Here is a 20583-nt window from a genome sequence, read left to right on the forward strand (position 1 = left end):
TTTATGATGTATGCGGCCTTGCAGCCTCAAGTATTGTGTGGGGAGAGGAGGTTTTATGGATATTTGTTAAAAAGTAAGCTTTTGTTGTCATATTTCATCAAGTCTTTCACATGTAAATCAATGGCCTGATTCTAATGGAAATTTTGGAGATTAACTTTCTCCCAGGCCAGCACTGAATGCAAGGAATCGGTTAACAAAGACAATAATGCATTGTGGACACAGGTAATTTGTTGTGAGCAGATTTGCAACAGCCCAAATGGAATCTTTTGCCTTTTTTTCCCCCCTTCTGGAAAATTGTTAACACTACAGCCAGTGATTAGAATACATTATTATGAAATGAACAGTGAGTAAGTTGAGGTGTCCAGGGTTCAAGGACACTTTTTCTTGTAACGTTATTCTGTGGCTTGTACACTGATTAGATATTTAATGCCAAATGTACGGAGGTAAAAGTAGGCCAAATTGACGTTTCCTATGAAAGGATGATCAAGTAGTAGAACAGTCACAGCATTAACAAGTGTGAAAGGTTGATACAGCAAGCAGATTTTAAATTGCCAATTCACCATTGGAGATCATGCTCATTTATAAATCATCCCACAAACTACAGCAACCTGGCATGTTTGGCATTACCATCTAAGTACATAACTCATTGATGTCAGGATCCCAAGTTCCAATTCCATATACTGTGTTGTGTTGAGCATTGTCTACTAATCTTCTAATTCATGTAAAAGTGAAATGATGTCCTTGTTCTACATTATAGACATACAAGCTCCTCCATAGAAACCTTTTCAAAGCAATTAGTCAGTGGAAGAACGTGTCTGTGGTCGATTAATCTCTTTAATATGGATAATCAAAAAAACCTTTTTTCACTAACTTCCTGAAAAAATTCCCAGCCAAAAAAGAAGAAACAGAAAACAGTCATGCCTGTAAGGTGGCTGCATCCAATCCACCTGGAGAGTACATCAAACTGGCAGCTGCCAGCATTGTGTGTCCCTCCAAAAGCATGCTATTGATGCTTCCATGTTCGTTAGACAACAGCAGCCGTCCATTAGCGAGGCTGGCTCGAAATATATCAGAAGCATCTGTCAACGAGGTTGCAGCACACATCAGAATCCAGCATGTGCAAAGTTTGCTGTATAAATAACACTCATTGCCAGATTAACCATTTGGCAGACAAGGCATGTGCCTTAGGGCCAGCCAAAAATTCGGGCCACAAAAATGGCCCTTTTGTGCATTGAAAGTGATTTGCTCCGAGAACTGGACTTCAGTTCCGTAATTGAAGAGTTTGCAGTTGTAAAAGCGCGCAAGGTTACAATCTAAGGTCTAGTAAACTGTAAAGCAAAGTGCCAAATCTGTGCGTGTTTGTCATGCATATATTCATACACTGCAAATTGTATAGACTAAACTAGTTTGAAAGTAGTTTCTTTTCACATTAAATATTTGTCTTTTTTTGTATTAAATATTTTGTTCATGAATCAGTTCATCTTTTGTCTGGGGTCCATTTCCATGAGCCCGAGATCTAATTTAAATTGTTCAAGCCATTCTCTAAAATTTCAAAATGTGCCTTAGGGCCAGCCGAGGCTTAATCCGGCACTGATAACACTTCAAATCACAGGTACCATATATACCTTTTTCTACATAAAGTCAAGGCTCATGGAAGAGCTAGAACACCAAATTATCAGAATGCAACAGAACAAAAGGAATAGTATAGAGAGAGGGGGGGGGGGGGGGGCACCAACAGCAAAGCTGAAGGATAAAATACAGGGAGACTTGCTTAATTAATGGTTGTGGGTTGGAATGATGGGTATGGGAGTATGCATGGGGTAGACAAGATAGATGCAGAAGCAAATATGTACTCTGCTGCGCCTTGGCGTGGTCGTCTGCCGCGCCTTGGCGCGGTCGTCTGCCGCGCCTTGGCGCGGTCTTCTGCCGCGCCTTGGTGTGGTCGTCTGCCATGCCTTGGCATGGTCTTCTGCCACGCCTTGGCAGGGTCTTCTGCCGCGCCTTGGCATGGTCTTCTGCCAAAATATTATTTGGCAACCCTGCTGCTCACGTGTACATGCAAATCGATTGTCAGTGTCTTCCAGTGTCTCCTGCAATGGGCCCCGCTTATGCATGCGGCAGTTGAGGTGCCGCAACCGATGTTTGTCATGTTCCTCTGCTACTCTGTCTGAACGTCCTTGTGGTATCGGCATTTGTTTGTCGGCAATTCCACACACATAGTTCGTTATATCCGGGAAATAAATGTAATGTTATTCAAGGCTGAATAATGTGAAAATATAGAATGGGCACCCGTCATTATGATGGGCTTTTGCGTTAGTCTATGTGGATTAATTAACGTGGCTGCGAGGCTGGTGTCGATTACACCATCAGCATCGTGCATCGACAATTGGCAGTTCCGCTGCACACCTAGTCTGGGACATCCGCGAAATAAATGCAGGGTTATTCAAGGCTGAATGATGTGAAAATAAAGAAATTTCTGCTGGTCTATACAGATTTATGTAGTCTATGTACATTTATTTATTCCACATAGATTTAGGTGTGTGCATTGGGAGTGCAGAGGCGTGGGGGGGGGGGGGGGGGGGGTTCTCGTGCGAAATTGCCCGAGTGGAGTGAACAGTCTTCATGGCAAGTTTGATATGTAAGCAAACACATGGTGTGGGGGTGGGGGGGGAGGTTGGGTGGGGTGGTATGGGGGTTGGTGGGGGTTGGGGTTGGAGGGGTGGTTTGTAGTGAAAAACTTCCCTGTGGGAGTAAACAGTCTTCATGGCAAGTTTGATATGTAAGCAAACACACATGGTGTGGGGAGAGGGGGGTGGGGTGGGGTGGTATGGGGGTTGGAGGGGTGGTTTGTAGTGAAAAACTTCCCTGTGGGAGAAAACAGTCTTCATGGCAAGTTTGATATGTAAGCAAACACACATGGTGTGGTGTTGGGGGGGGGGGGGGAGGCGGGGTGGGGTGGTATGGGGGTTGGTGGGGGTTGGGGTTGGTGGGGATTGGAGGGGTGGTTTGTAGTGCAAAACTTCCCTGTGGGAGTAAACAGTCGTCATGGAAAGTTTGAGCCCCATGGGTCAAAAGGCATGACAGGTGAATCAGAACAAACACACAGTCGGGGGCGATGGTGTTAATGGGAGTTGGGGCAGGAGGCGGGGCAAAGTGCAAAACTAACCTGGGAGAGCAGACACCCTTTATGCCAAGTGTGAGTGAGCCCCATGGGTGAAAGGGTGTACTCGGTATATGGAAGCAAACACACATGGTGGGGGTGGGGCTAGTGTGTGTGTGAGGGGGTGAGGTGGATGGGTTGGGGATGGAGGCTTATCGTGCAAAACCACCTTGGGGGAGTGAACAGTCTTCATGGCAATGTTGAGCCCCACGGGTCAAAACTTTAGGTAATGCATTTTCCGGGTTTAGATGATAATGATTCACAAATAATCTTATTTATTGCATAAAATATTGTGAATACTTTCTAATAAATAAAAAATAAAAAACAATTAAATGTTACTCATTACTGGACCATATTTATTTTTAAAATGTAATTATTTAATTAAAATATACATACATTTTATCTAAATATTTTCGGGTATGTTTGTATAAATAAGTGTAGAAACTTGTGGCAATTCAGTACATGGCATCACCTAAAACTGTGCTAACTATGGAGGAATATTGATACAAGGTAGAGGCTGGCAGAATTGTACCCATTATCACCGACAAGGCACCAGCACCTTCAGAACTGCTGATTGATATAAGATGCTCTTGCAGGAGCAAACAACACTTATGTACATCATGTAGCTGTGACAATAAAGGATCGCACACCGCATACGGTACTGTGCTCACTCGGGCTCGAACTGCCATTTGCGTGTTGCGAGGGAGTGCCAACACGTCACATACCCGGCTCAGAAGAAAAAATGACAGGTCTTCTGGTGTGGTCGAGTTTTTAAAGTGGAAATCGTGGGAAACTGTCGAGTTGCCTTTATCACTCCAAAAAAATAACCTGCGTCGTATTTGAAGCAAAAACATGTTCACTGCTTATGTGTTTATATAATACATCGATCATGGTGGTTAAAAAGGATAACTCGGACAGATTTAGATTCCAAATGCACTTTATACCAGATGCCTCCCTGAATATTAGGTCCATGCAGTTACAAAGGCTCATGACATGATCGTTACAAAGATTGGCATTCTTCATACAAGTGTTTTTTTTGTTTTTTTTGTATACTGAATCGAGGCTCGTGAAAGAGCTGACATTTATTTCACAAACAAATCAACCAGAAAAACAAAATATATAAAAAGAGGGAGCGGAAGACAAGAGAAGGGGAAGCACACAAACACTTGAGGGCACACAACATTTAAGAGCAGGGAGATGTGTGGGAGGGAGAGGGCTTGGAGGGAGGGGGGTGGCAGAAGTATCAAACACAAGGACACCAAGGACTTCCAGGACAGAAGTTGGTATTTCAAAAAAGTGGAATTGGGGTGAAATTAGCGGGGGTAGAAAAGATCAATGTTTTGGATGGGGGAAGATAAGAGATGGTGGTGAACAGCTGTTTTAAAGACCTGGAGGGTGGAGTGGGATTGAAGAGAGTGAGGGAGTTTGTTCCAGAGGTGGGAGAAAAGAGGAATGAAGGAGTGAAGGTGAGCAGAGAGACTTGATTTTGGCAGTTTAACCATAAGAGGGTTGCAGGCAGAGCTTGTGCGACCTGTAGGAATATTTGCTGGACAGAGCCCAGAGAGAGCTGGGGGGGGGGGGGGGGAGGGGGGCAAGGCCAGAGAGGAGTCGGTAGAAGACGGAAAGACCACCAACCTGCCTGCGGTGAGTGAGTGAGAGGCCCATGGAGTTAGCTTCATCGCGGGAGATTCCAATGATTCTGAATGCTTTGGTTTCAACAGCGTGAAGACGAGCTAGGTGTGAGGCAGGTGCACCAGCCCAGAGGGGAGAGCAGTATTCCATTGAGCTGCGGATGAAAGCCTTGTATGTGGTGAGGAGCTCAGGTGTGCCAAGGAAGGACTTCGCACGACTGAGGATGCCCAGTCGGCGACTGGCTTTGGAGGCCAGATTTGAAATGTGGTTTTCCCAGGAAAGATCATGGCAGATAGTGAGACCCAAAAGCTTGAGTGACAGAACTTCTTGGAGAGGATTATTCAGAAAGTGGATGGGAGGGTTGTCCAGTCGGTCTTTTCGGAGAGACATCGTAAGAGTGTGAGATTTGTCAGGATTGAAAGACATGTTCCACTTGTATGCCCAGCCTGTGATTTTGTCCAGGTCTGCAGAGAGTGAGGAGGCTGCAGACTGCCGATCTGAGGGATGAAGAATGGAGCGACAGAGAGTAGAGTCATCAGCAAAGAGATAGAGAGGATTTTCAAGAGAGTCAGAGAGATCATTGATGAAGACCAGAAAAAGCACAGGGCCCAGAACACTGCCTTGGGGAACTCCAGCCTGAACAGGAAGAGGAGATGAGAGAAACCCATTCAGGGCCACACGTTGACTACGACTAGAGAGGAAGTCCGCCAGCCATGTGTGGAGATTTCCATGGATACCAAAAGAGGAGAGTTTGGTGAGCAGAGCGGGGTGCCAGACCGTATCGAAGGCACGTGATATGTCAAGGGAGACAGCTCTAATTTCCTGTTTGGCATTGAGGACCTCCATCCATTGTTGAGAAAGCAGAAGCAGCATGTCCAGAGTAGAGTGACCAGGTCTGAAACCAAATTGATGATCAGAGATCAAGCCATTGGAGAAGAGGAAAGATTTCATATCTGAAGCAATGATGGATTCCATGACTTTGCTGATAATTGGGAGAAGGCTGATTGGTCTGTAGTTGCTGGGATCTGTTTTTGCACCTTTTTTGTGCAAAGCGGTGATGTTGGCAGATTTCCAAGCAGATGGCAGATGACCTTGAGCAAAAGAGAGGGTGAAGAGAACAGAGAGAGGGAGTGAAAGAGCGGAAGAACAGCATTTTATAGTCAGGTTCACTCTGTCAATAAATTATATTTCGTTCAAAATCATGGTAGATTAGCAAACCTATACATTTTTGGAAAGGTTATAGCATAAGGAAACTAAAAATCAATGTTTACATTTGGAGAGATACCTGTATGGCGGCCATTTTGGATTTTCAAAATGGCCACTGTAAAATACATATTTTGTTCTATTTCTGCCTCTAATTACCCTAAAAACTTTTTTAAATATACTAAACCTATATTTTCAGGGACAAGGAATCCAATGAAAGTATCAAATTAGTGCTATGGGGAATGGTAGGACATGAATCAAAGGTTTTGAATTGCAAAATACTGTCTTTATATTCGCGATAAGTTGCATAATCAAATACATGTTATCATTTTGTACAGGCAGTTAATAACATCAAAATGTGTCACAATAATTCATATCACCAAACATACACAGGCAGTCAGCAAAATCATGCAGTCAGTATAACTGTCAGTATATATAAATAAATATATAAATATAATATATGTATAAATATATATATATATATAAATATATATATATATATAAATAAGTATATATATATAAATGCAGTCAGTATATATAAATATATACACATGCAGTCAGTATAACTTCACATCTACACAGGCAGTCAATGACAAAATATACACAGGCAGTCAATGGCATCAAACATACACGATTACAGAATATGCCATTTAGAGTTCGTAATCACTGTCCTGTGTGTCGTATCCGACAATATAGTCCGCATCGTTTTCACAGTCCGTTCCACACAAGCAAAGGTCGGTCAAATTGATTGGCAAATCGAATTGGTCGAATGGTCGATCGAATCGAATCGAATCGATTGAATTGGTGGAATGGTCGATCGAAGCGATTGGTCGAATGGAATTGGTCGATTGGTCGAATGGAATTGGTCGATTGGTCGAATTGGTCGAATTGGTCGATTGGTCGAATTGGTCGAATCGAATTGGTCGGAATTGGCAAATGTAAACATTGATTTTCAGATTTTCCATGCAATAACGTTTCCAAAAATGTATAGGTTTGCTAATCTACCATGATTTTGAACGAAAAAACATAGTGAACCTGACTATTAGGACCCGTAGGCTGATGCCGTCAGGTCCAGTTGCAGAATCAGAGTCGAGGGTTGACAGAAACTTTTCCACCTTGTCAGGAGGAAAGGACACAGAGTCCAGGAGCAGCTGGGTACGACTGGGTACGGTGGGTACAGAGAGGGATGGGTTTGGGAAACAAGATTTAGAGGCAAACACAGAGTTGAGGCATTCAGCTTTTTCACGTGCGGAATCAGCCGTGTGGCCGTTTGAGGTGAGGGAGGGGATGGAGTGGGAACAAACACCAGAAACAGATTTGACCAGACGCCACCAGGATTTGGAAGAGGGAGACAGATAAGAGAGTTCTGTCCTGAGAACGGAGAGATATTGTTTCCTGGCTCTCCTGAGGGTGGACACACACTTGTTTCGGGCTTTGTGAAAGGAAATGAGATTTCCTTCCGTTGCATTTGCTTTCCAGGAGATGAAAGCAAGTTGTTTCTGGGCAATAGCCTCACCACAAGATTCCGTGTACCATGGACGGAAGGGTATGACAACTGAAGACGAGATGGGATAAATCTGTGCATGAGAGAGAGCAATTTACTTTGGAAGAATTCCCAGGATGAGTTGATGTCAGAGGCGGTAGAGATGGGAGACCAGTCCAGATGATTGATGGCTGCTTGAAGACCGTGCCAGTTGGCCTGAGTGAAATGCCAGACTCGTCGACGCTGAGGAGGCTCTCTGAGAATGGTCAGAGAGATGTCCACTTTAACAAGCACATCAGATGAGCCGATTGGAGCAGAAGAAGAGCAGCAGACATTTTCAGGGAAGTTTGTCATAACCAAGTCCAGAAGAGAAGATGCTCCGTTGACTGAGATCCGGGTCGGGAAATTGACAGATTGTGTCAGTCCCAGTGAGTCACAGAAATCCTTTGCTGAAGAGCCATGGCTGGTGAGAGAGGAACCCACACCCAGCCAACTGGCATGGTGACAATTGAAATCACCACATATGAGGAAGAGAGAGTTGGGATGGGTAGATAGAAGTTGGTCCATATTATCAGACAGCGAGATGAAGATGGAGTCATCACTGTTTGGTGGACGGTACAACACACATATGAACAAAAGGTGGGAGCGAAGGGGAAGCCGTAGCCAAAGGTATTCCTGGGGGTGAGGTGGAGAGAGGGCAGTGCAGGGTGAGTGAGGAAGAGAGTTTTTTTATAAAGATAGCAACTCCCCCTCCAGGATGAGGCTCAGGTCTATCATACCGGAGGAGGGAGTAACCTGGGAGAGATACCAAGGAATCAGAGACATCATGAAGGAGGAAAGTTTCTGTTAAGCAGATCACGTCTGGTTTATCAGAAGCAACCTGTATGGAGAGATCAGTCAAGTTTGAGCGAAGGCCCCGGATGTTTGAGGTCCATACTGTTAAAGAAGAGGAAGGGGGAGCATCGGATACAGAACAGGGGGGGGGGGGGGGAGCGGTAGGGTAAGATGTGGAAGAGGAGGAAGAGGTAGGGAGAGCTGTTGAAAGTGTGTCAGAGATTTCAGAATAGCCTGGAGAAAGGGAAGAATGGGGCGGACAAAAGGTTTGATGGTGATTGGGTGAGGCGCAGTGAGGTGTTATTTGAGGAGGGGGAAGAGTGAGGCAGAAGGTTGAGGGAGATGAAGGTGAAAGTTGGAAGGGGGAAGAAGCGGGGAGGACGCTTTGAGGAGGAGGGTTTAGAGGGGAGTCTAGGAGGGGAGGAGTGAGGGAGGGTCTCGGAGGGGAGGGGTGTGGGGGGAGTTTAGGAGGGAAGGGGCAAGGGGGGAGATCAGAAAGGGATGGGTGATGGGGAAGATTTGGAGGGGAGGGGCAAGGGGGAAGATTTGAAAGGGATGGGTGATGGGGAAGATTTGGAGGGGAGGAGCAAGGGGGAATATTTGAAAGAGATGGGTGATGGGGAAGATTTGGAGTGGAGGGGCAAGGGGGTGGATTTGGAGGGGAGGGGTGATGGGCAAGTTTTGAAGGGGAGGGGTGATGGGGAAGTTTTTGAGGGAAGGGGTGATGGGGAAGATTTGGTGGGGAGGGGTGAGATTGGATTTTAGAAAGTGTACGATTAATGGGAAAGGAACATTTATTGCAAAATGAGTTTCTTGAGACCTTCGAATCAAAAATACGTTTGAGGACGCTGAAGCATGGGTGGAGTTCTGGAGAGTTTAGGGAATGTATGAAAGAGGCACTGTAACTGTAAGAGATGGAATTTTTATTTGGAATGAATAGATTTGGTGAGCAAGTCGAAAGCATCCTTTTATAGAAGAAGAAGAACAAGCGTTACGCCTAGGTCCCCCGTCGGTGAAGTGATGTGAGTTGACAAAGTTTAAGACGCAGAAAACATACTATGATATGATATTTCGCTCACAAGCTTCAGACATACATGGAGGTGGCTATATTGGATTTTGACGTGGCCACCCAATTTTCAATAGCGTTCTTCCTTCTGCCTAGATACACCTGTCAAGTAGTAGATTTGCTATTGCCTAAAGTTCAGTTATAGACGTTAGGCGTAATGTGTTATGATTTAAATGTTGTCTAGAAATGCTATTTTCATAAAGTAAATAAAGGGTTTTTGCTTCGTTTTGGTTTTGGATGAGGAGGGGCTTGGAGTGAGGTCATGCTGAACGGGTTGTATACGTGTGCTTTTTTCGAGGCTGGTCGTAAAACCACGCCCACATGCGCTTGTTTTAGCGTAATGCAAGTAGAATGACATGAACCTATCGTTAACTATATATATTTTGTTTTAATCTCAGCAAACGCATGACTCTGTATAAACATGCTTTGGATTACTCATGTACACAAACCCATAAAATATATGGGTTTGTTTGGCTAAGCATACACTCTTCTCTTTGTGAGTTACAGTTCTGTTTTCTCGGAGCCCAGAGAAACAATTGGTCCAAATGATAAAGGAAAGGCTGACTCCCCCGAATGATAACGGTGGGAGGAACCTCTCCCAGTGTTGTTTGTTCCCTCGGAGATTTCCTGATAAAACGTGTCCCTATATAAATGGACTGGGAATCAATGTGTTTTCAGGAAGGCTTGACTTGGCATGTTCTTGCTGTAGATTGCTGTAGACGTCGGTCTCCTCCGGATCCGTATAAGTTGGTTCTTTAATAAAGCTGCGCCATTCCAGGCTATTGTGGACTTCTTTTGCAAACGAAGAGCTGATTCTTCACAGATGGTACCAGGAGTGGGGTGTCAACAGACGCGGAGGACGGGAAACGGAGCCCGAGGGACAGGAGGAAGGCTGACCTGAGGCCGGCGCCGGCACGTTGATTTGACTAAAGGTGGGAGTTGTTTTATATCAGAGGGCTATTATTCCAAATTCGTACCTTCCTCCCTCGCGCGGGTTCAGTCTCCTTGTCTTCCCCGCTGTCTGCACTCGAACAGAAATTGTAAGTAGAGGCTCATTTAGGCCTCAGAATGACGTAGCTTTGTTAAAGCCAGGATAAACAAGTAAGGATAGTAAGAGTAACGTTACAATATTTGCGCTGGATAAACATTAAGGGTAAAAAGCTAAGGATAGATTTTGCGCAGGATATCAGTAAGGATTTAACAGGAAGCTTAAAGTTACAGTTAGCACCAGGAGGGGAAAATGAGGTCGGACAGCCATATAGGTTGAAACCAGGTGGCCAAGATTTTTCCAGGAAGGAACAGCCCAGAGACAAGATGGGGTATGCCATTGCATGCCAGGGAACGAAGGGCTGTGGCTAACTTAGGCTAAACTTAGATAGAAAGCCATAGAACTTAAGAGGGCCATAGGAACATGGCCAGTAAAAGGATTTGCGCAGGATATCGGTGAAGATATCGGTGAAGATAACGTTCGGTAAGGGTAACGTTATAACTTAACAAGGGAGAGGGGAAAATGAGGTCGGACAGCCATATAGGCTGAAACCAGGTGGCCAAGATTTTTCCAGGAAGGAACAGCCCAGAGACAAGATGGGGTATGCCATTGCATGCCAGGGAACGAAGGGCTGTGGCTAAAGGAAGCATAAAGGAAGCATAAAGGAAGCAAAGTTCAGGACAAAACAATTAAGGAGGTAGTTAAGCAAGCAAATCAGCGGCTAATGCCGCTCGTCCATAATCCGGACCAAGACCCCGCGAAAGGGGAGGTAGCCACCATGCCCCCAACCCCCCCCCCAAGACCTGAGCTCAGCCCCGGGGCTCTAGGCAACACCCCAACACCCCCCGCCCTGCCTCCCCTTTCCACCTCAACCCACCCCCCGTCCAAACCCGTCCCAAAAAAATCCTTTTCCTTGAATGAGAGACGTAACATGAATGAGGAATGAATGTATATTGGGATGTTAATTGACGTGTGTGTCTGGCCAATGTGTTTGTCTGTGTGTCATGTGCAAAGCAGAGGGTTTCGGTGTGAAACTTTGTAAGCGATCTGCTCGACTTGGGGGAAATTCAGGCCGGGAATGTCCATTTTAACGTCTATCCGAGAGAACAGGCGAGGTCCTGAACTGAGTCCGGATTTTCATCTGTTTGGGAGTTGTTTGGGAAGCGAATTGATATAAATCGGGTCAGGAAAGCACCCGGAGTGCCCTTGTCGATCTACTGTTGATATGAAGCGGTTTCTAGGAGATGGTTGCAGAATTCGAATCAATATGTGTGTTTTACTTGAATTGAAGAGTTCATTCAATGGCAGATATTGTGGATTGTATGTGTGGGATGTATCGCTGAGGCAGCTCACCTTTGGAATTGGTGTCATATAGTGCATTTTGGGTCAGAGAGGTCAAGCGTCGGAGATCCTGTTAGCTAGGGATGAGTTCTGACAGCTCAATGTTCTGACAGCTCACTACATGTCAGATCGTAGATTTGTTATGACAGCACTTTGTTATGACAGCCGACTGCATGTCCCAACGCGAGGTACGCGTTGAGATGGTTGTGCCGGGTCGATCGGCGATCTCTGAATTTAAATCGGATTTTTGTCATGTGTGTTGTAAAATTAAACGTCTATCCGAGAGTCCTGGCAATGTTCGTTTAATTATCTGCTCAGAGTGCCGGCGATAACTCGCCCACTCTCAGAGGAAGTGTGTGCCCAAATGCATTGTGGGTCATTTCGACTTTGCTGGATGTCGGACGTTCACATGTCAGTATCTTGTCAGAATCTTCTTCTTCATGTCATGTCCTTCATCCTTCACCTTCTTGTCAGAATTAGACATGAGTCATGAGCCATGTCGGAATAGTGGCCGGCTGCGACATATATGCCAGGCAATGTCACAGGACGAATACGTTATTTAAGATGGATTTATAAGATGGATAGATGGATGGATTTATTTAGGATGGTTAAATTAAACGATTTCAAGACAGAGTAATTAATTTCCGGAGCCAAATTCCAACAGGAAGTCTTGTTCATACAGTAAGGTACAGTGCGGAGTGGCGGCTGGAAGATGCATCGAAGCATTTGGGATGATCGATGCGCCGGACAAAGGGTATGCTGGCGAGCGATGCTGGTAAGGTTGTTATTAAAACACATATGGGTCTGAGGGCAGATAATGTGGGACAAGCTGCCTCACGGGCGCTGCAGGGAGAGTATTTGGAAATTCAATAATTTGAACAGAAATGTCACGTTTTCAACAGAACGCTGATCCGAGGAAGAAGGACGGTCGAGGTTTCAACTGTCGGTATGTGGTGTGGCTTGTGCCAAGGTGTGGACGCGAGGAGGTGCGTTGATGAAGCGTTGTGCGAACGAGGAAGGATGTGCGATGGGCATTGTGAAGCACGCCTCGTACGGAAGGTCCTTGGACGAAGTGTGACGGTTGTTGGATTCGTAGAAGCTAGCATTTTGCGATGTAGAGCCTCAATAAGGGTCAATTGTCTGTCTGGATGTGGTTCATGCAGGGAATGACGCCGGACTTGCATTACTTGTGGGATAATAAAGCGCTGGTTACCCCAATTCGAAGTTTGACCTTTTAAAGTTTAGTTGACCTTTGTTCGAGATATGCAAGGGAAAGGTCAGAGGTAATTCACTAACCTTGGAAGAACGACAGGCGGAGTCAGTCTACAGGGTGTTGCTTTAACGACAGGATATATAGGACTTAAATCTGGAGAATATCGGGACATTATATTGTGGGTAAAACCAAAATCATGTACATAATTAGTGGACAGAGAATATCGAGTTTTATGTTGTTGTGGAAGCGTCAGTCAGGTACAGTACGCTTGGAATTTAATTTAACCGGGTCGAGTACAGTGACGTGTTCGATCGAGCTGTGGGGATTTGAGATGGATTTGAGTCACGCTAAATGGAGGACATTTGTGAGGATGAAGAGATGCAAGTAACGTGGATTAAATTGTGGTATCACGAGTTGGGTGCCAGAGATATTGTGGTTATTATAACTCACTGATTATAGGGGGCGCCGGGCGCACCGAGTACAGATCGGGTTGCATGATGGAGCACGCAGGCATGGATTTTGGCTTTGCGAGGCCCCGGATAGAAATTGGCATTTCGATGCTGTGGATTATATTGTACCTGCCCAGAAAGGGGATGTCCTGTGCTGGGGCTGGCGACATGCCTCTGTTATTTGTCTGTCTGTCGGTCTGATTGTAAGTCTTTGGTACTGGGAGGGCTAATTGAGTGCTTAGGCGTCATTGTTCCATGGAGGCAGGTCCAGGGGTTTTGGTCCAGCCTGCAAGGAGTTCAGGGGCTTGTTTTAGGGCTGGGTCGCCAAAAATGGGATGCTGTGCCCATCTGGATGTAAAATTATCCATCAAGGACGGGGAATAATGTGCAGTGTGATTGGGTAAGAGGTAAAGGCCATAAAACACCAACCCCATGAGGAACGAAATAAATGGAGAGATGTTGGGATCACATGATGGTTGGGATTGAAGAACAACCTACTGGGATTTCAAACCTGTGTTTGGGTCTGGGGCAACTGGGTGATGGGCAATAGTGTATGAGTGAGTAATTATGATCTGTTTAAGTGTAAGAGGCGGTGGAGAAGAAAGGGGTGATGAAAGGTTATTTGTTTTAGATAAGTTATTTTATTATTATTTGTGAAGTTATTTTATTATTTATTTGGTTTCTGTTTTATTTTATTTGGTTTGGTATTTATTTATTTGGTTTGGTTTTATTATTAATTTATTTATTATTATTTATTAAAAGTTATTTTATTTGTGAAGTAGGTTGGTTGCTTATTTGTCACAGTAAGATGAGAGTTGTGTTTTTAAGCTTGGTCTTTGAATGAATTGTTGCTTGGAATGTGTTGATTGGAAAAGTGATTTCTGATCGCTGATCCGATCTGGTTTTGAATTGTTGATTTAATTTTGAATTGATTGGAGGTAATAAGGATTTGTGTTGATTTCCTGATTTGAGTTCATCTGGAAACGAAGACAGATGGGATTAATGTGTATATCAGGAACAATTTGGAAAGGAAATATGGATATATGACATTACTAAAATATAACCAAGCAATTGAGAGTTCTTGGGTTAATGGGATATAAATAAATGCATCTACAAGTTGATGGTTTATAAAAATTTAGGTCTGGATGATACTTAAACGATGAACAATGTTGGCAATATACAAAGAATGTGACTTGTTTTTTGGGGGGAAAACATGTGGTTTAAATTTGGTTGGCTAAGTTTTAAAGATGGAGATGTTTCGCAGAACTCTTATGATTATTTACATGAGTGGTGGACTATTCCATGGCGAAGCATTTTTCAGTTTTTATGATTAAGGTTTAAGGTCTTTATGATCTGTTTAGTGTATTTTTCAAAGGAGAGGGTTTTTGGTCAATGATGATGCCAAGATTCCGGATGTGGATACTGGGAAACCATCGATGTTGGGGGGAATGAAGATTAATTCAGATTTAGCGTAGTTAAGTTCGAGGAAGCTGATCTGAAGCTAGAATTTTATTTCAGTTAGGCAGTTTGTCAGGATAGAGTGGGTGGTGGTGGAGCACGATTTGGTGGAGATGAAAAAGCTGGATGTCATCGGTGAAGCAGTGGAATTGGAGACCATGGTGCATTGGCTATGGTGCATGACGGATTAAGTGACCAAGGGGGGATAGGTACAGGACGAAGAGGAGGGGGCCAAGAACTGAACCTTGGGGGACACCTTAAGGGGGAGTGAATTGTGGTGATTAAGCTGTTGTAGATGCTGTCAATTTTGCTTTGGATGAATGGTCCAGGAAGGAAGGAGGGTGCAGGTGGCACCAGGTGTGAGTGCACAGGTGTGCACCAACAGGTGTGTGGAGCAAGGTGGTGGTATCCAGGGAGCTGAGGAGTTTGTTCACGTTTATTTAGTTTGTTTATTGTAGAGAAGAGTGCTTTTGGGATTCCGGAGCCAGAGTGGATAATTTGAGGGTAGTAGGTGGAGTAGAGGACATCTTTGCAGTGCTGTAGGTGGTCCTTGTAGGCTTGGGGGTGAACTAATTTGGGTTTAATAGGCACAAGCTGGTCTAAACAGGGTGAGGAGGATGGTGTGATTGATGATGTCAAAGGAGGCGTTGAGGTGAGGAGGATGAAAATGTTGAGGTTGCCGGCATCAGAGGAGAGAAAAGGTCGCTGGTGATTTTGAGGAGAGCAGTTTCAGTACTGTGGCTGGAGCAGAATCCGGATTGGGATGTTTCATACAGGTTATTGGCAGAGTGGTGATATTTGAGTTGAGTGGCCACAGCACGTTCCAAAACTTTTGACAGAAAGGGTAGATTGGAGATGGGTCTGAAGTTATTTAGGGTGTCAGGGTTTAGTCCAGGGTTTTTCCAAAATGGGGGTGAAGTTTCACGAGTTTTTGGGGAAATCGGTATGTGAAGCTGGATTAAGTTGGAACTGCTTGATGAGCCATGGAGATGGATTGGGTTTTGTTGTTGGTTGTCTGGGAGTTCGGTTGTTGCATTGCCAAAGGTTTCTGTGTGGTGGACACACTCGTTGGCTGTTGTCTTGTGTGACGTGGATGGAGATGTATGAGGCTGTGTGTGGCTGCCTGGAGGGGAAGGCGGCTACAGTGGTTGATATTGGTTGTGGGTTGTCCGGGGTGCTTCGATTTGCATAAAGGGTGAAGATTGGGATATTACATTATTTTAAGTAAGTATTGGTATGAGTAATTACATAAGTAATTATGAGCTATTATGAGTAATTAGTGGTATGAGTATTAGTTATGAGTAAGTGATTATTTTAGTAAAGTTACATGTTTCGCTGTGTTGTGGATCTGGGGACAAGCTAGTTTGATGGGTACCCTGGGGTCTTCGGCGTGTCTATGTGTTTGGCTGTCTGTCACACCGGACTCTTGAATGGGTTTTCATGAGACGAATTTCAGACATAACAGTGAGAATCTATTTTGAGCGAATCACAGTGGGTGAGGAAAACATTGTGTGTGACCAGACACCAGAACTGACCAGAATTGAAATTGGAAGTAGACCAGGTTATTTCTATTATTTGTTTATTCGTGAAAATAAATAAATAATAGGGGGAGGTTAATGGAGGTTAATGGTGGTTTGTTTGTGTTAATGGAGGTTAATGGTGGTTTGTTTGTGTTAATGGAGGTTAAAGGTGGTTGGTTTGTGGTAATTCTAGTTGAAACTCTCGCTGAAGTAATTTTCGTTTATTTTTATTTTTTGATTCGATTTGAGAGTTGAGATGATTGATTTTTTATTAATTTTATAATTTTATTTTTATTGATGTTGGAAACAGGTAATGGGATGCTAAGAGAAGGATGGAATTTAATTTGAATTGGACTGGATTAAATGGGATTGAATTTAAAAAAATTGAATATTGGATAAAATTGGATCCACTTGAAAAAAGTGGATTAGGAAATTGGAGACCTGTAGACCAGGCGCTCCCAGGAGACTTGTGGACCAGGTGTTCCACCAGAGGAAAAAGACCAGGTGTTCGTGGAGCACTTCACCTGCAAGAACGCCTTGGAACCAAGGTGGAAGGGACCAGTCCAGGTGTTGCTGACTATACCAACGGCAGTCTTTTGCGAGGGCAAGACTTCGTGGATCCACGCCACGCACTGTAAGTTGGCCATACAAGCACCAGACACCACACCCCCAGAACACAGTAAGGATGGGCCTAATCATAGGTACAATACTATTGATAGCGACAGCAGCTAGGGGAAACTCCGATTCCAATAGATGCGAAAACGAAACCCGACACCTCACCGTAACATGGGGACAAAGAGTATCACTACCATGTTTCGAACAGAAAGCCCTGCACACAAATTGGGTGAACATAAATTGGCTAGCACTGTCGGCAGGGCCTGAACGCGTTGGCATGATACTACAAAAGCAACGAGAGTTCCGGGAAGACGGGCAAGCTAGCATTAAGACCTTGGCCCAACCAGGATACCAATGGGGAACCCCTGATTTTAAGCTACAAACACGCACGCGCCTAGAGAAAGGCATGACTATGCAGGTCCGGTGCAGCGTCTGGACCCCTGGCGCGGCCGGTGGCGAAAAGAACTACATACGATGCAACGAATACATACTCACACCGCAACCCCAGGATAAGGCCCCAAAGAGGGGGGAAAACACATATTGGAAAGTGGCCAGGGAAGTGGCAACAATTCAAAATAGGACACACTGCTGGTCGTGCATGCGCTTTCCCCAAGCAGGCACCACAGGAATACACATGATAGTGCTACCTCTGTCCCTCAATGACCTCTGCTCACAACCTATCGATTCCCCATGTTTAGTCACCACGCTGGAAAGAGAAGGGGTTGACAACGGCAAGAGTTGCAATCGACAATTTAATTATCGCCCGTCAATGATTGCCCATGTGGCCGAGAGGCCTGCCCCCGTCTGGGTCAAACCACAGAAAGGGAGGGTCTGCCTCCAGGGTTCCGGCCACTTGCGTATGGGAGAATCAGAATGCGCCTACACTCTCCCCGGAAAGCTGGGACAAGGGAGCTCGGGGATTACATTACGAATAGTACTGAAAGATAAACACAACCACAACATAACGGCTATAACATTCTCTAGGGGGGTTAGTAGGATTAATGGGGTGGTAAAGGGACTCCAGTGCTTATCCACCCACCTGGTCCCACCCCATGGGACAATGTTTATATGCGGCGACAAGGCTTACCCCTATTTACCAAATAATTGGGGGGGCACATGTTATCTGGGTTCAGTCCTTCCTGACGTTGAGATACTGGATGAGCTAGACCCAAAGTCCTTGGACAGGCGTTATAAGAGGTCAGTCATGAACGAAGATGGAACCACTAAACTACACGGGAGTCTATGGGAAAAGGTGTTTGGTTTCTTCTTCCCAGGAGCGGGCACAGTCATGGATAGTTTCCGGATAGATAAATTGGCTTTGGCCCTAGAAAAGGTGGCAAACGACACCGCTACGGCTCATGACATACTATTGGATCGATCGGATCGCGCGCGAAAATTCTTATACATTTAGCTGGCTCACTGACTGGTTCCAGGGATGGACGGGCACCATAGTGAAGTGGTTATTGACCGCACTGGCTGTGATAATCGGGGTAGTAATTTGGGGGGCACTAATGAAATCTCTAGTCCTCCTCTGTATGAGAAAGTATTTTACAGGATGGAAAGTGAAGAAGCCGCCGACAACAACTATGGCTCTGACCACAGAGGCCGTCGACCTGAACGGGTCCTTCAACAAGGCAGTTGCGACCAGCGCTCCAGAAAATTGTATTGAATTTTGTGACGACTGTGATACTTGTGTGGATCCCATGTGGGAACTGGCTGCTGCCTGTAACGGTGTATGTGATGACTGTGATACTTGTGCTATAAACCCCTTGCGTGTACTGGCTAACGCTGCTTATGTATTACAAGCTGACAGCTGCACGCCCCCTTCCAACCCAACTATGGATCTGATTGCGACACTGGGTCTGGCGGTTGAGGGACCCGACGCGGATGTCCTAGACCCGCAAGCCGACCAGGCGCCCATGGGAGACTTTGACATAAAGGAAGTCCCTCTCTTTTCTTCAAATGTTTCGGATCTCTTTGATCCAAATGTTTCGGATCTCTTTGATCCACATGTTGCGGATCTCTTTGCTTCAAGTGATTCGGATTCGGATTTTTACGCTCTGTACCCTGACCAGGAAATTGAGACACAAGATACTGACGACATTTTGTATTCCCCAGAACAGCAACACGTGAGGGACCTCATGGGCATGACCGTTGATTAACTTCGAAGATCTGCAAGGACTGCGTCTGCAAAGGGTGGGGGGAGCCAGTTCCGCAGGGGAAGTGATGCACCCTCTGGCGGAGCAGAACCTCATCTGGACCAGACGTCTTCGTTGTGGATCCGAAACGTTAATGAACTTTCATGTTTTGAGCCCTCAGGCTCCGAGCACGCACCACACGACACGTTCGCCAAATGCACGGGCGAGGCGCTTTGGGCGCACGATATGCCCTTGGGAGATACCCGCATTACACAATTATTTTTCAATAAAGCCCGATGTGGCACGTTGTCTCTTAAGATACTTTGTCTCGACGAGACAAGAGGAAGGAATGTCAAGTAGTAGATTTGCTATTGCCTAAAGTTCAGTTATAGACGTTAGGCGTAATGTGTTATGATTTAAATGTTGTCTAGAAATGCTATTTTCATAAAGTAAATAAAGGGTTTTTGCTTCGTTTTGGTTTTGGATGAGGAGGGGCTTGGAGTGAGGTCATGCTGAACGGGTTGTATACGTGTGCTTTTTTCGAGGCTGGTCGTAAAACCACGCCCACATGCGCTTGTTTTAGCGTAATGCAAGTAGAATGACATGAACCTATCGTTAACTATATATATTTTGTTTTAATCTCAGCAAACGCATGACTCTGTATAAACATGCTTTGGATTACTCATGTACACAAACCCATAAAATATATGGGTTTGTTTGGCTAAGCATACACTCTTCTCTTTGTGAGTTACAGTTCTGTTTTCTCGGAGCCCAGAGAAACAATTGGTCCAAATGATAAAGGAAAGGCTGACTCCCCCGAATGATAACGGTGGGAGGAACCTCTCCCAGTGTTGTTTGTTCCCTCGGAGATTTCCTGATAAAACGTGTCCCTATATAAATGGACTGGGAATCAATGTGTTTTCAGGAAGGCTTGACTTGGCATGTTCTTGCTGTAGATTGCTGTAGACGTCGGTCTCCTCCGGATCCGTATAAGTTGGTTCTTTAATAAAGCTGCGCCATTCCAGGCTATTGTGGACTTCTTTTGCAAACGAAGAGCTGATTCTTCACACACCCACACACCAGATTAGAAGTTGCTACTTCGCTTATTTTTCAAGATATTCCGCTCACAAGGTTCAGCTCTTTCAGGTTCAGGTTTAGCTCTTTCACGAGCCTCGATTCAGTATACAAAAAAAAAGAAAAAAAAGAAGAAAAAAAAAGACGTACATGGCGGCGGCCATCTTGGATTTTGACGTGGCGACCCAATTTTCAATAGCGTTGTTCCTTGTGCCTAGATACACCCAAACACCAGATTAGAAGTTGGTGCTTTGCTTATTTTTCAAGATATTACGCTCACAAGGTTCAGATATATATATGGTGGCGGCCATCTTGGATTTTGACGTGGCGACCCAATTTACAATAGCCTTCTTCCTTATGCCGAGATACACCCACACACCAAATTAGAAGTTGGTACTTCGCTTATTTT

At 44.9% G+C, this 20583-nt stretch overlaps 1 protein-coding gene across 4 annotated transcripts in view; it reads right to left on the bottom strand.

The window, feature by feature from the left end:
• SPG11 (SPG11 vesicle trafficking associated, spatacsin) overlaps window positions 1-20583 on the bottom strand; it is a 251910-nt gene that overhangs the window by 132152 nt on the left and 99175 nt on the right. For all 4 annotated transcript variants that reach the window (XM_078772351.1, XM_078772350.1, XM_078772348.1 and 1 more), the window contains exon 18: window positions 922-1079. In XM_078772351.1, the coding sequence (XP_078628477.1) occupies window positions 922-1079 (158 nt within the window). The remainder of the gene's footprint in view (window positions 1-921; window positions 1080-20583) is intronic.

The sequence above is a fragment of the Myxine glutinosa genome, chromosome 2, assembly GCF_964187855.1.
Source record: "Myxine glutinosa chromosome 2, kmMyxGlut1.1, whole genome shotgun sequence".
NCBI lineage: Eukaryota > Metazoa > Chordata > Myxini > Myxiniformes > Myxinidae > Myxine > Myxine glutinosa.